Source organism: Sparus aurata, chromosome 12, assembly GCF_900880675.1.
Source record: "Sparus aurata chromosome 12, fSpaAur1.1, whole genome shotgun sequence".
NCBI classification, from domain to species: domain Eukaryota; kingdom Metazoa; phylum Chordata; class Actinopteri; order Spariformes; family Sparidae; genus Sparus; species Sparus aurata.
The window spans coordinates 20,753,749-20,766,969 of record NC_044198.1 but is presented as its reverse complement, the minus strand read 5'-3'; the positions used below and the strand labels follow the sequence as shown (position 1 = coordinate 20,766,969).

Here is a 13,221-nt window from a genome sequence, read left to right as displayed (position 1 = left end):
ATCATTATCCGATCATTACCCGGTCATACCTGTTAAATTGGCCTGCATGTATGGATTTTGTGTGTGTGGAGGAAGGGGGGGGGGGATGCTTACTTGGCGTCCAGAGTGAGAGCGATGATGCCTGCGGCCACGGAGGAGGAGAGGGAGGTCTCGGATTTAGCCCGGCTGCAGCTCTGCCGTGGACCCAGCGTTGCCTGTCGAGGACACCAGAGCTGTTCAGCTTTAATAATTAACAGTGTTCACCTGCAGGACTGGGCCCTTCTGTGCTGGGTGGCTTCAGTGGAGTTGGCCACACAAGACTTTCACACAGTGTTATGATATAAACCATCTACCATAATGTTATATCCTATTGTCAAGCATTAAAAGGTCCCATATAGTAGACTGATTATTGATTATTAAGAAGGGCTAGGTGCTGTATTAATACTGTGTGAGCATGACACTGTGCACAGTCAATCCACAGACACACAGCACGTTATTATCAACCCTTTTTTTAGATTTCTATGTGTATGACCGTTGTGGCAAATCAATAGCAAGTGATGACAGCTAACGTTTCTGTCTGAGGTTTCTCAATTAATTACCCAGAGGAAAAAATATTGACCCCAGTGTATTGCCATGCACTGAAATCACATGACAAAATGACACATATGATCCAGATCTTCTACTTGCATACAGTGAGCTGACTGGTCATTAGCACCCGCTTTGCTATTAGAGGCTATTAACTTTTAATAAAACCAACATTTTGTTTATTTCCATAATGTTCGAGCTAGAATGTCCTCGTTTCATTTTTGATTCTTTTTGCCATCTGGCCGAAAAACCATTAGGTTTTTTTTTTTTTTATTATAATATTTTTTTTTACCTCCACCGAGGACGTTGTGTTTTCAGCCATGTCCATTTATTGGTTGGTTTGTTGGCTGGTTGGTTTTATTCAGCAGGATAACACAAAAAACTACTTAACAGATTTCTATGAAACTTGAATGGAGGACGGGTCTCGGCTCAGAATAGACCCCATTAACTTTTGGTGCAATGGACGAAACAAGGAAGGTTTTCTCACATTTTTTGTTAATTTCTCAGGGAATAATGCATCGATCTTGGTGAAATAGATCAGGCGTATTTAGGTGGCTGGTAGCTATGAGTACAATCTCATCTAGCTTTCAGATCTGGTGAGTTTAAATTATGATTCATGTGGTTACGTGTGGTTTCAGATTGAGAGTGATGGACTGTGGAATGAATTAAAGGAGACTGACATTTGTTCCCAGCTGATTTAAGTCTCAGGTTCATGTGAGATCACTCAAAAACAAAAGAAATGGTTAGTTAACTAAATTCACCACACTACTGTGTCACGTTCTTTGGATTAGTTTTAATACAACACTACCTGTGGGTCTGTACTTTTATGCATCAAGTCCATCTGCTCTTCTGAGGTTTTTTTGTTTTATTCCACTATTCATTTTATTTCATACACTTTCATGGCGGCACCTGACCTTCCTGACTTTTTTAAATGACGAATTACGCATCGAGTGCTTTAAGAGAAAGCGCAGCATCGCCAGGTTTTTGCATATTTGTTGTCAGGTGTGCTAAACAGGAGATTTTGCCGAAAGAAAACACAAGAGGAAAAGCCCTCAGTGAGCCCCGAGGCCAGAGGAGTAGCTCTCAATGTTCATCCAATTAACTCTAATGAGGCGCCTAACTCTGTTTAACCATGACCCGGCAAATTACCTGAAGTGAGGTGAGCATCTGCCACCTGACTCCATACCACACATTTATTAAAACAGAGAAACATCAAAAATTCCGTCTGACGAGGACGTGATTTACATCGACACACAGTCTACGGAAATAAACACAGTATCTGGAGACGACGTGCGGGTGTTTCTTTTTTTTTCATTGATACCGTTTCCCAACAGCCACGTAATTGCATGCTGCATAATTACGGTCTTTCTCCGGTGCGCTGCCACGCGAAAAAACACAAAACTTGACAATCAATCGGGCAACAAAAAGAAGCAGAAGTAGGACGGATTCCATAGGGAAATCTATTCCAAGAGGATTGTCATTTGGCCATATTGTCTGCGCTGGCATGCTACTGTAAGCCTCCTGTGTCTAAGTTTAGCCTCAAGGATGTTTACAAAGGTTCCTACTGTATAATTAAAAAGAGCTTCATCTGCCTTACAACACAGCTCCTCTGACGGCTTTATGTGTAAATAAACTATAGCTCCAAAAATAGTCGGCATCTGTCGGAGTGAATGGAGGAAAGAATACCACGTGAGGTTCTAGAAAAAATAACAACAGCGGGGTCTAACTGGTTTAATTTTTTACTTCTTCTTGTGTCGTGTGAATTCAAAAAGTTGTCATTTCACCAGAGAGAAAAGTTCATATGGAGCACGTCTGGGGCGTATTCGTTTGATTGACAGGTGTCTCAGACCATCACACTCAACTGCGAGAAGTTGTCGCTTGCTCGCCCAAAACGCCGCTCCCCCCCTCAGCCTCCGTCTCGTTCCCCGAATGTGTTTTGATTCTGGCTTTAAGCAGCTGGCACCTCTTAGAGTTCAACCAAAGTTGGGAGTGTCGTCATTAAATATGATGCAAAAAAGATGTTGTTAAATCAAAAAGAGGGAACAAACATGTTTGCAAATATGTCAATAAACGCTCTTCCAGCCTCCGAACTTCTGGAAGCCGGGGTGGCTGTTGTGTCTTCGGAGGCTCGGAGGCAACAAAATGAAAATCAAAACAGAACACACACCGCGGTTCTGCCGTGATCTCTGTCGACTCGACTGCAGCAGAAGCATTTCCTTCTCAGTTGTTAAATGCGTTTGCAGTTGGAGTTACATGTGAGATGTCAGCAGCTTCAAGTATTTCATATTTCAAACCAGGTTGAAACACTTCGTTTTATGAGTTTTCTTGAAAAGAACGATACAGGTCGAGACAAATTAAAGGGAAAACAGGGAAGTCCTTGGGGTGGATGTCTCCATTTAAACACAAGTAAATAAAAATGAGTTATTTTTTTTCATTTTTGGAAATGTTTTTTACCATGAATGTTCAATTGTGTGCCTGTCTGTTAACAATTTCCATCTTTAAGCACATTAAAGGTTCACCGTGAAGGACTCAGGATGACCTATTGGCAGAAATGGAATATGATAGTCATTATTATGTATTCATGAGCGAACGTTAATAATAAAAAAAGAACCTAAAGCTAAGAGTCGCTGTGTTTTTGTTACCTTAACATGAACCTTTTATATCTATAGAGTGAGCAGGTCCTCTTCCACAGAGTAAGCCATGTTGCACCGCTGTATTTCTAAAGTAGGCCAGAACGAACAAACCCAGCACTCACACTGGAGAGGGACCTTCGTATTTTTTTCGGAAGAGGGGAATTCAGTTGGTTGTAATCTAAAACCTCAGCGCTAAGCCCACATACTGCTCCTTTGAAGACTCTCCTGTTTACCTTGATTGTCAGGAGGACGTTTGCCAGCAGAACACTGTCTATTTTCCTCCTTATTAATTTTTAAAGAAAATGCATCTTTTATTTTATCATTATTTTAGATGAAGTGTGTGTGTCTTCAAAGATGGGACAGCTAGGATATAGCACAAAATGCTAAATGTCTACGTAATGTTGACTATTTTGATTTTGGATCGATGGGAGAAAAAGTATTTTGGCAAAATGTTGGTAAAGCAAAGTTCTTAGTGAATACCAGAACACAAAACCGAGCACCATCATGCTTCCGCAACTCGTACATACGTACCCATCTCAGCTCATCTTATTATGTTCTGCTACCAAACAATGACACTGAAGACGTTCTGTAGGTTCCTCACAGCCTCCACTCACCGTTTCCTCCGTCTCCCCACCGGTGTAAGCTGTCGTCAGAGTGGAGGAGCACCCCTCCAGGTAATCTGGCTGGCTGCCCCGCTGAGTGCTGCTGCTGCTGCTGACAGAGATAGTGTAGATACTGCTGCAGTAGCCGTCACATGAGCAATGGTCACCTATCAGCCCTCCGCTCCCTGACGCCCAGACGAAGACAGAGCCCCTCCCGTGCCGGCCCTGAGATTAATTGGGGAAGCAGACAGAGGTCTTTAATCTATCAATGGTATTTACACACTGATGAGGGGGAAAAGACGAAGTGCACGTAAACAAACAACGAGCACTCATTCTCGCCCTTTCTCTCACTGTTTTGATGCCATTTTGGAAAGCGAGGCGAGTCAGAGGTCCGGGTCCCTCCAAAGTGGCCCCGTCATCTTCAGGCCCCCAGCTGGCTAAGTAGATGTCAATATGCTGTGGTCTGAAGCTCAGCGACTGGGCCTCTACGATGTCTGTCACATCTCCGTCCATCATACGGATACCTTAGGGGTGAAGGGGACAGAGGAGTTATGATAATGTTAAAGAACTTTGACCTCTATTAGTCCTTCGTTTTTTTTCGTGCCGTCACGTGGACTCACCGCCGATCCGTGCCTGGAAAGAGACTCCGACCGTGCAGTGAGGGTAAACTGCAGCCGCGGCAACCATCCCCGCACACTGAGTCCCATGGCTTTGGAAGGAAGGAGGAGAACATCAGAACATGGGGTTAGATGCATATGCATGAGGGGAAGACGTGCTATTTCCGTTACATCAAACCAGTGAGAGGGCTGAATTCAGAATTTGCATATCCATATATGCATGGTATGACTGAAAAGTGGAAAGAAAAGCGCGCATTCATTAAGAAAAAAGGAATAGAAATGGCTAAACAGGTGCGAAGGGAAATCAAGGAATATGGAAGTACTCACTAGCTGGAAGCATCGGGGGAATAATTGGGAGAGGGATCGCGGTCTTGTCCATTCACATCATAACTGGCGAGAGGATCCTGAATCAGATGGATCGTAAGTAGCAGAGCATAATAAGACGCCGGCGGCTATCTGTCTCTGTTTTCATCAGACAAATCACAAAGAGCATTATTCACCAGTCCACTCGACAGTTAAGTGGATCAGACGTTTAATGTCCATTCCAATACTGTTGGCCGGCCTTTCCAAACCTTTTGGCCCAAAAGCTCTTGCTTGCAATATCTGTCCCAGCTCTGCGCTCTTACACTTAAGAGCTCTGCCAAATTGCTTATGATTAATGTCCCCTTCCCCGAGAACGGCGTCCCATCCCAGGGCACTTACATAATTTGGCTCAAGATCCGGATGCTCCCTCTCAATGCCATCATCGAGGACGGACACCACCACACCCTTCCCAGTGTACCCTCTCCTCCAGGCCTCCGCAATGTTCATGCGAGCTGGGCAGCCTTTGGACTCGCTGCAGCGCTGTGGAGCAAATAGTGGGACATCAAATTCAGCCCTCAGGAGCAAAGAATAAATCAGGCACTATTTTGGGCTCTGTCTGTCTGGGTTTATGTGTCTGTGTTTCAGACTTGAGCTCTGTAAAAAAAAAAAAGAAAAAAGAACTGACTCACATTGTACCAGAGGCTGTTCCACATTGAGTCATTGTAGTGCAGCGTCCGGGTGCGGCTGGACCGAGGAGGAGCAGTGGGAAGGTGTTTGGTCTTTGTGCCAGTAGAGTAGATGGTGCTGGCTCTGGGTCTCCTCTTTGTTCTTCTCCGGACCACCTGCTGTTGGAGCCACTCCACCTTCAAAAAGGAAACACACGGGGTACCTGTACAGATGTCCACTACCTTGGCTCAGACTGTCTCAACAACTAAATGACGGATGCACGTCCGCCTGAAGATGAATCCCAAAGCTTTGGTGACCTTTTGACTTTTAATCTAGCGCCACCAAAAGGGCACATTTTTCACCTGTCTGGTAAAATATTTCTAAATCAGCAAGATGGCCAAATTTTGTTACAAACATTTATGTTCCTCGGTAGATTCCTATGACTTCAGTGATCCTCTTCTTTGACTGTGGCGCCCATGAGGTTCACATTTGTGGGTGACTCATCTTGAAATGTAATAACAGCTTGTCTGATTCATAACCTTTTTTTTTTTATATCAAATCTTTAATAAATACATTTTATTTATTGTTGCTTTGGTAAAATTTTATCATCATGTCGCTTTGGGCGGCCGACCACATGAGGCGAAGAAGAGAAACGGGAAGGTTTCCTGCCTGTCCGACTCATTTCTTACGCATGCAACTATTTTACTGGATTCACTTTGATGGAAATGACAATTAGAATATAAGATCCAATTTATAAACTGCGATTATCTTTAAATCCGGTGTGTGACGACGGGCTTTATGTTGGGCATCTTTTTTGTGAGTCTCTATGAGGCCATGTGAAGAGTTGAGTATGTAGAGGAGGCCAGTGCATGAACATGTGTGTGTGTGCTTATGTGTTTTGCAGGCAGGGAGGGAACATGCAGCTGATTAATAATCCAGCAGAGCCCTTCCAATATCCCTTTACCATACCTTGATCTCCTTGCCCATGCTAAGAGTCAGCTCGCTGTTGGACACATTGGACCGCCTCGCTGTCCCGTGGTGGCGAAATTTGTAATAACTCTTCAGGGATCCGATCTGGTGCAAAAAACCAAAACCAAAAACAAGACATTAAATCCTCTAAATTAATTTGTTTTCCAGGTGAAGGTGTGCTGTCCATCCTGCTCTGCCACTGCGCTAAACAGCTGTTAAATTATGAAAACAGCCTTTGGTGTCTTTCATTAAGGCGGCTACCTTACACCTGTGATAGTTTTTCCAGGCAATGGCAACCTGAGCCTCGAGACTCCGGCCACACCGCCGCTCATGCGTGTCCACAATGCCGTGACGTAAGCAGATCTTTAATATATAAGAAAAGATCTTCTGGTATTTGTGTTTAATAAAAAACGTGTCACAAGCTTGGCCTTTTTTCAGTCGCCGACGAGAATAAATTGTAGAGCTGATTTATTCTCTGAAGTCTCGGTCCTGAAATGTACTTTTGACTTCTGACCTCAGCGATATAAAGCAAAGTATCTTTCCAGCTACGAAGGGTTCTCGCTCACATCACGTGCAGCGAAACATGGACTCAAGACCTGCAACTTTCATTACACCACCTATCCTCGGGGAGTACATGTGTTGTATTTTATTGGCCTGGGCCTCGAGAACTCACTCTGTTTTATTTATTTGCTTTATTATTTATTGATTTTGCTTTTATTTGCTCATTCTCTGGGCGCATCGACGTGCGCCGTCTGACTGATTTCTGTTTCTGTCTCTTTCGAGCACACGAGCGTCGACAGCTTCTTCGTGACCCTTATTAAAAATGGCAATAAAGTCCTGGATCTCGGTTCTTTCGAGGGTTTAACTGTTTGGATAATTAATATTTTAAGGTCAGGGTTAGAATAATGAAATGAAGGTGAGAGGTGAGGGAACAAATTAGTTTTTTTTTTTGGCAGCTTGGTATCCATCTCACACCCACGGACATCCCAACAGGCTGGTAATGTGATGTGTAATGAGCAGCAGCTGACTCCTGATAGAAAAAGTTCTCCAGGACTGCACAAAATTAAAATTCTACAGTCTATATGATTAAGCTAATATTTTAACTTCATTGTGCAGTGCTTAGTGGAAGTTTAGCCCTACTTCTACCATTTATATTTATCAAATTTGGCCCATCTACAGTGGCTATAAAAGCTACATTTGAACAGTCAAATATGATCAAGTTTTCCTTAAATCTTGAACACAAATTAAACACATGGGCACTCTTAGTTTCTGCCTGGCAGATGGTGGACGAAGGATTACGAACACAAAGGAATTAAAAAGGAGCAATATGTGAGAACTTTACTCGAAACCATTCAACGTCAGTGAAGTTAAACAGAATGTGAAGAAATAACACGTCAAAGATGTCTGACTATTTAATTCTACTTTTTCAATTAGGATATTTTAGATTTTTTAACTTGTAATTTGGGCTTTTATTCCAATTTGACTTTTTCTGTCATAATGTTTACTTATTATGTGATAATTTTGACTTCTTTTGTCATGAGTTTGACATTTTTGTGATAATTTTCACTTTTTGCTATATTTTTTGGACTTTTTCTGCCATAACTTTTACCTATCATGTGATAATTTTGACTTTTTGTGTAATAAGTTTGACTTTTTTTGTCATAAGTTTGACTTCTTTTGTCATGAGTTTGACTTTTTATGTATAATTTTGACTTTATATGTATAATTTTGACTTTTTATGTATAATTTTGACTTATTTATGTGGTAATTTGTACTTTTTATGTGATAAATTCGACGTTTTATGTCATTGGTTTGCAGTGCTTAGTGGAAGTTTAGCCCTACTTCTACCATTTATATTTATCAAATTTGGCCCATTAATCATCTACAGTGGCTATAAAAGCTACATTTGAACAATCAAATATGATCAAGTTTTTCTTAAATCTTGAACACAAATTAAACACATGGGCACTCTTAGTTTCTGCCTGGCAGATGGTGGACGAAGGATTACGAACACAAAGGAATTAAAAAGGAGCAATGTGTGAGAACTTTACTCGAAACCATTCAAAACTTCAGTGAAGTTAAACAGAATGTGAAGAAATAACACGTCAAAGAAGTCGATTCTCCTCCTGTGAAGTATATTCACTTCACGAATTGCACTCAGTGCATCTAAAGTTATCTCAGTGCTTTTGTCATCCATAACTTTGTTAAATTTGACTTTTCAGTTAGCTTTTTTATATATGTTGTTTATACCGTAACATTTGTTTTTATATAGTGTTTTAAGCATTTTTGTAATTTCACAGGTGTTTTTAACTAGCGAGGTTGCCTGTCAGCTAACGTTACTAGCTTCATAATAAGCTCTGAATATTACAATAGTAGAACCAGTCACCCTTCTTTCTGATTCGTGATTTGAATCCGTTTAACACTCCCAAGTCGCTCTTCGCTACAGGAGTGTGTGTCTCTGGGCCCGTTAGGTAGAGCGGACAGGCCGGCTCTGCCCATCGCTCCTCTGCCACCCGGCCTGTCTGCTCTACCTGCGAGCCCAGAGACACTGCAGCTGTGACAGCCGAGGTGGTCTGTGTTTTTTACAAACCAGAAAACACTGGACAGGAAATTGTGAATAAGTAAGAGCAGGTTAGTTCACTGGTATGGCAGTATTTTTCATGTATTTGTGTGTTTTTTGATTGTTGTGTTAACATGATCAGAACCTGCGTGCACTGATAAAGTGGTTATATTCAAAATAATTAGGTTAAATCTGAATTTTTAAAAAATAAGATTATGGTGTTAGACTTAGCCATACTGCCCAGGCCTATGATAATGTAATACAATTCATCCTAGGACCTGAGTTGGGTATTTGCATACGTGAAAGTCTGGTAATTGGCTGGATGAGGACACTATTAGCCTGTTGATCATTCCTAAAAATCTACAACACTTAGTGACAGTGATAAGTCGATGTTCTTTTTAAGATTCAAGACAATATTTTGCAGTTTTGCTGTAGTTGAACCAGTTCAGTGGGATGAGGCCGAGCTTGAGGCTTGTTGACTAAAGGCCTTCACACTCTGAGCTTCCCTGTATATTTACATAGACTGAGGAATTAAACAACTTTGAAAACAGTGACTTGACTGCAAATGCTCGTCACAGAATGCCCCTGTATGGAGCCTCTTCTATAGACCTACAGTATGATTGATCACACCTACCTGACCCATGTTAGTAAATCCATATTTCTCTGCTATCCTGTTGACAGTGTCCAGGTCAGCTCTTATTTTGATCGCCCAGTCGTTGGTGTAAATCGTCGCATGACAGAACTGGAGGAGAGTTCCCATCCACAGCGCGTAAAAGCGCACCATCACTGCAGAGATAACGAGGCTTCCACTAATTAGACGGTGCCCAGGTGTTTTACGCGTCGTCCCCGCACTCTGTTCTCCTGAGGGAAGCGTTTCTCATTGCGGAAAGTTTTACAAAACGAAGTCGCGAAAGTGAGCGAGTTCCACGAGATGCTGCGCAGAAACGGAAGGATCTTCTCTGCTGAAGCCGTCAAGACTTGACTCTCCTTCACAGGGAACAAGCAGCTATCCGGTTACTGCTTCAACATGGGAGCCAGGGATCAGCTGCAGTGTGTTCATTGTTAGGATGCGACCTGTGGCTGCAGCCCGCACCGTCCGTATGGGACAGCTCCGTGTTTAAGTTACACTCTGATCAAACAGACCTGACTGGTTTCTCTCCTCATTAAGAGCTCTGTGATCACTGTCAGGAGCAGTGCTGTAAAACTACTTCAAAGTAAAAAAAAGACCTTTTATTCTGACTATTTAATTCTCACGATTTCAATTAGGATATTTTAGATTTTTTAACTTATAATTTGGGCTTTTATTCCAATATGACTTTTTCTGTCATAATGTTTACTTATTATGTGATAATTTTGACTTTTTCTGTCATAAGTTTGATTTTTTATTTCATAAGTTTGACTTCTTTTGTCATGAGTTTGACATTTTTGTGATAATTTTGACTTTTTGCTATATTTTTTTGGCTTTTTCTGCCATAACTTTTACCTATTATGTGATAATTTTGACTTTTTGTGTAATAAGTTTGACTTTTTATGTAAAATTTTGATTTTTTATGTCATAAGTTTGACGTCTTTTGTCATGAGTTTGACTTTTTATGTATAATTTTGACTTTTATGTATAATTTTGACTTTTTATGTATAATTTTGACTTTTTTATGTGGTAATTTGTACTTTTTATGTGATAAATTCGACGTTTTATGTCATTGGTTTGACTTTTCTTGTCATAAGTTTGACTTTTTACGTCATAATTTTGACATTGTTGTGATGATTTTCACTTTTGACAAATTGGCCATTTTTAAATGTGGTAAGGACCTGACCCCAGTGGACCCCACCTACGATTTCAATAAGCCATATTATACCTAAACAGCCTGCAATTTTTTAAGCATTTATTTCCATTTTATGCTACTTTTTACTGTACTTCTACTTCATGATATTTCAGAAGGAAATATCCTGCTTTTACTCAAGGATTTACTGGAGTTACCCTTCAGATGAAAATAAGAGGAGCTTATAAAATACAACACATTGTTAAAGATTAAGATGGTTGTATACGTCTTGTCAGCCCTTTAAAGTGTAATTGTGGCCCCTTTGTCGCACGTTTTAACTCCAGATTTCTCATCAAAACTTCTCAGATGGTCTATTTAAAAAAACAAACACTTTTTCAGGCCCAAAGTGGTCAAATCTTTCAATATTTTACAAAAAACAATGAATAAGGAGAAAAGGCGGCACAGGAATACAGATTTATGTGGCAGAACTTTAGTTTTTCTTTCCTTTTTTCTCCCATCGATCTTCTCACTACACCTCCGATTTCTCTCGAGACTCTTTAGGAGGAGCTCAAGTCTGAAGACGGGAAAAAACTGGACTGAGACTGACTGTATATAAAGTAGGTACACAGTCACATCGATGCATCAGAAGTTAAAATCTAATAATATCAGACTCACAGGAGCCAAATACTTTACTGATACTACTTTACTTTTTACTTAAGTAGGAGTTTGAATGCAGGACTTTTACTTGTAATGGAGTATTTTTAGACTATTGTATTGGTACTTTTATCTAAGCAGGCTTAAAGCTTAAGGCTCGCTTCGTCAATGTGACCACTCTGCGATAATTTGAGCCACATACATAATGAGATTCTCAGTCATGTAGTCACTGTGTAAACTGATCGTATATATATGGCCTGTGTGTTTGCAGTTGAAAGCCTCATCCTGAGCCCAGAGGATGTGTTAAGCATTTTTCGGGGGGAGGATAATATTTTGCCTGCAGGCGATGGATTTTTAAAATTCTTTTTTTGGCCAAATGCCTTTTCCCCCTTGGCACCACAACAGTCTGTGCATTGTGAAGTGATATATCCCTGCTTTTAAAAATCCACTGCTTTAACTGGGTCAATCTGAAGCAATCAGAATGAGAAATCCTCCACGCTGTACAATACTGCCATCAAGATATTCCTGTGTGTGAGTGTTCTAATTGTACCACAGATGGGGGGAAAAAAACTAGAAACTCGAATGGTGATTTATCGCGGCGGGTGAATTGAGAAACCACCCACAGCACATGGTGATGTACTGAACCGGAACAATGCAAATCTGTGGGCTGCCGGCGTCAGCACATGCATGATTTCAAACAACGCTGTTTTAAATGAATAGTACCAATACACTCTACGTTAGCGGAGAAGATCGATACCACACACACCAATCTCTCTATGTGCTCTAATTATGAGGCTACAGCCAGCAGATGGTTAGCTTAGATTAGCTTAGCATAAGAACTTTAAAAAAACAGCCTTTCTCTGCTCAAAGCACCCCTGAAAGCTATTTTATTAACAGAGACTGGGGCCAGGATCTTTCTCAAGTAAAAGTTAAAAAAGTATATGATATGAATATGTTAAGGCCTGTCTTTCCCTCGGCTTCACCACTTCAACAGTGGGTGATGAAAAGAGACCAAAGTGTGTTTTTATGTCTCAAAATATTAGCTTGTGACCTGTGTTGTGTTCTTTTTAAACCCTAATAACCGATGGTAACCTTGTGTTTAATGTTCCAACACTATGAACTGTGGGTAAATTCACAGTGGCCAAAAAGGGCTCAAAATGTCTGCCAGAGATCCCTCACGCACTTGACGATTAGACAGTGGACCAATCTTAAACCCGTGCAGACTTACTGGCACGGCGCCCTGAAGTCTGTGAGTGACGACATTGGGATCGGGCCAGTCTCCACCAAGACGCTTGTATATTGCAGATAATATTGAACCCTCCTGTTCTCCTCACATTCTGTATACAGCCAAGAATGACCCACCCTCACTGAAGATCTTAAATAAAGCAATTTCATTTCATTTTAAATGCCAAATCTATTTTGCATGAGGAAACAACCTGTCATTCATCAGAAACTGTGTGAACATCAGAGTTTTCCCTTTTTACAATGCAGAAAGACATTCTGCATTCATTCAGTGGACACCAATCGCTTTTATTTCAACACAGCTATCATATATGTTTTCTTTACTAAAGTAGATTTGTATCATTATTATTATTTCTTAAGGTACTTCAAAGGTTATAAACAATATTTAATTCTTTTTATCAAGATATAGTATCTGTATAGCCCAAGAAAGTATCACAAATATGAAGATAGTAGTTTTGAAGGCAATTTACTGAAGTTGTCTGAAGTTGTTTGAACTTTGATGTTTGAAAGTTGCGTATGGGGTTGTGGAAAGGTGACGGTATACCTGGATGAGAAAGTTTTAGTTCTGTCTGAGATCAATCAGCACTGTGTGTGTGTGTGTGTGTGTGTGTTTGTAGTCTGTAACTGACTCTGTGACTGTGATTTTAACTG

The 13,221-nt window shown here is 40.8% G+C and overlaps 1 protein-coding gene across 1 annotated transcript in view; it reads right to left on the bottom strand.

The window, feature by feature from the left end:
* Nucleotides 1-9,868, bottom strand: part of pcsk5a (proprotein convertase subtilisin/kexin type 5a) — a 32,523-nt gene extending 22,655 nt beyond the window's left edge. Inside the window, exons 1-9 of the mRNA XM_030436217.1 lie at nucleotides 9,549-9,868; nucleotides 6,355-6,459; nucleotides 5,409-5,582; nucleotides 5,119-5,259; nucleotides 4,744-4,820; nucleotides 4,420-4,508; nucleotides 4,151-4,323; nucleotides 3,812-4,024; nucleotides 94-194 (exon numbers count right to left, since the gene is read on the bottom strand). Of these exons, the coding sequence (XP_030292077.1) occupies nucleotides 94-194; nucleotides 3,812-4,024; nucleotides 4,151-4,323; nucleotides 4,420-4,508; nucleotides 4,744-4,820; nucleotides 5,119-5,259; nucleotides 5,409-5,582; nucleotides 6,355-6,459; nucleotides 9,549-9,698 (1,223 nt within the window). The 5' untranslated portion in view covers nucleotides 9,699-9,868. The remainder of the gene's footprint in view (nucleotides 1-93; nucleotides 195-3,811; nucleotides 4,025-4,150; nucleotides 4,324-4,419; nucleotides 4,509-4,743; nucleotides 4,821-5,118; nucleotides 5,260-5,408; nucleotides 5,583-6,354; nucleotides 6,460-9,548) is intronic.
* Between the last annotated feature and the right edge of the window lie 3,353 nt (nucleotides 9,869-13,221).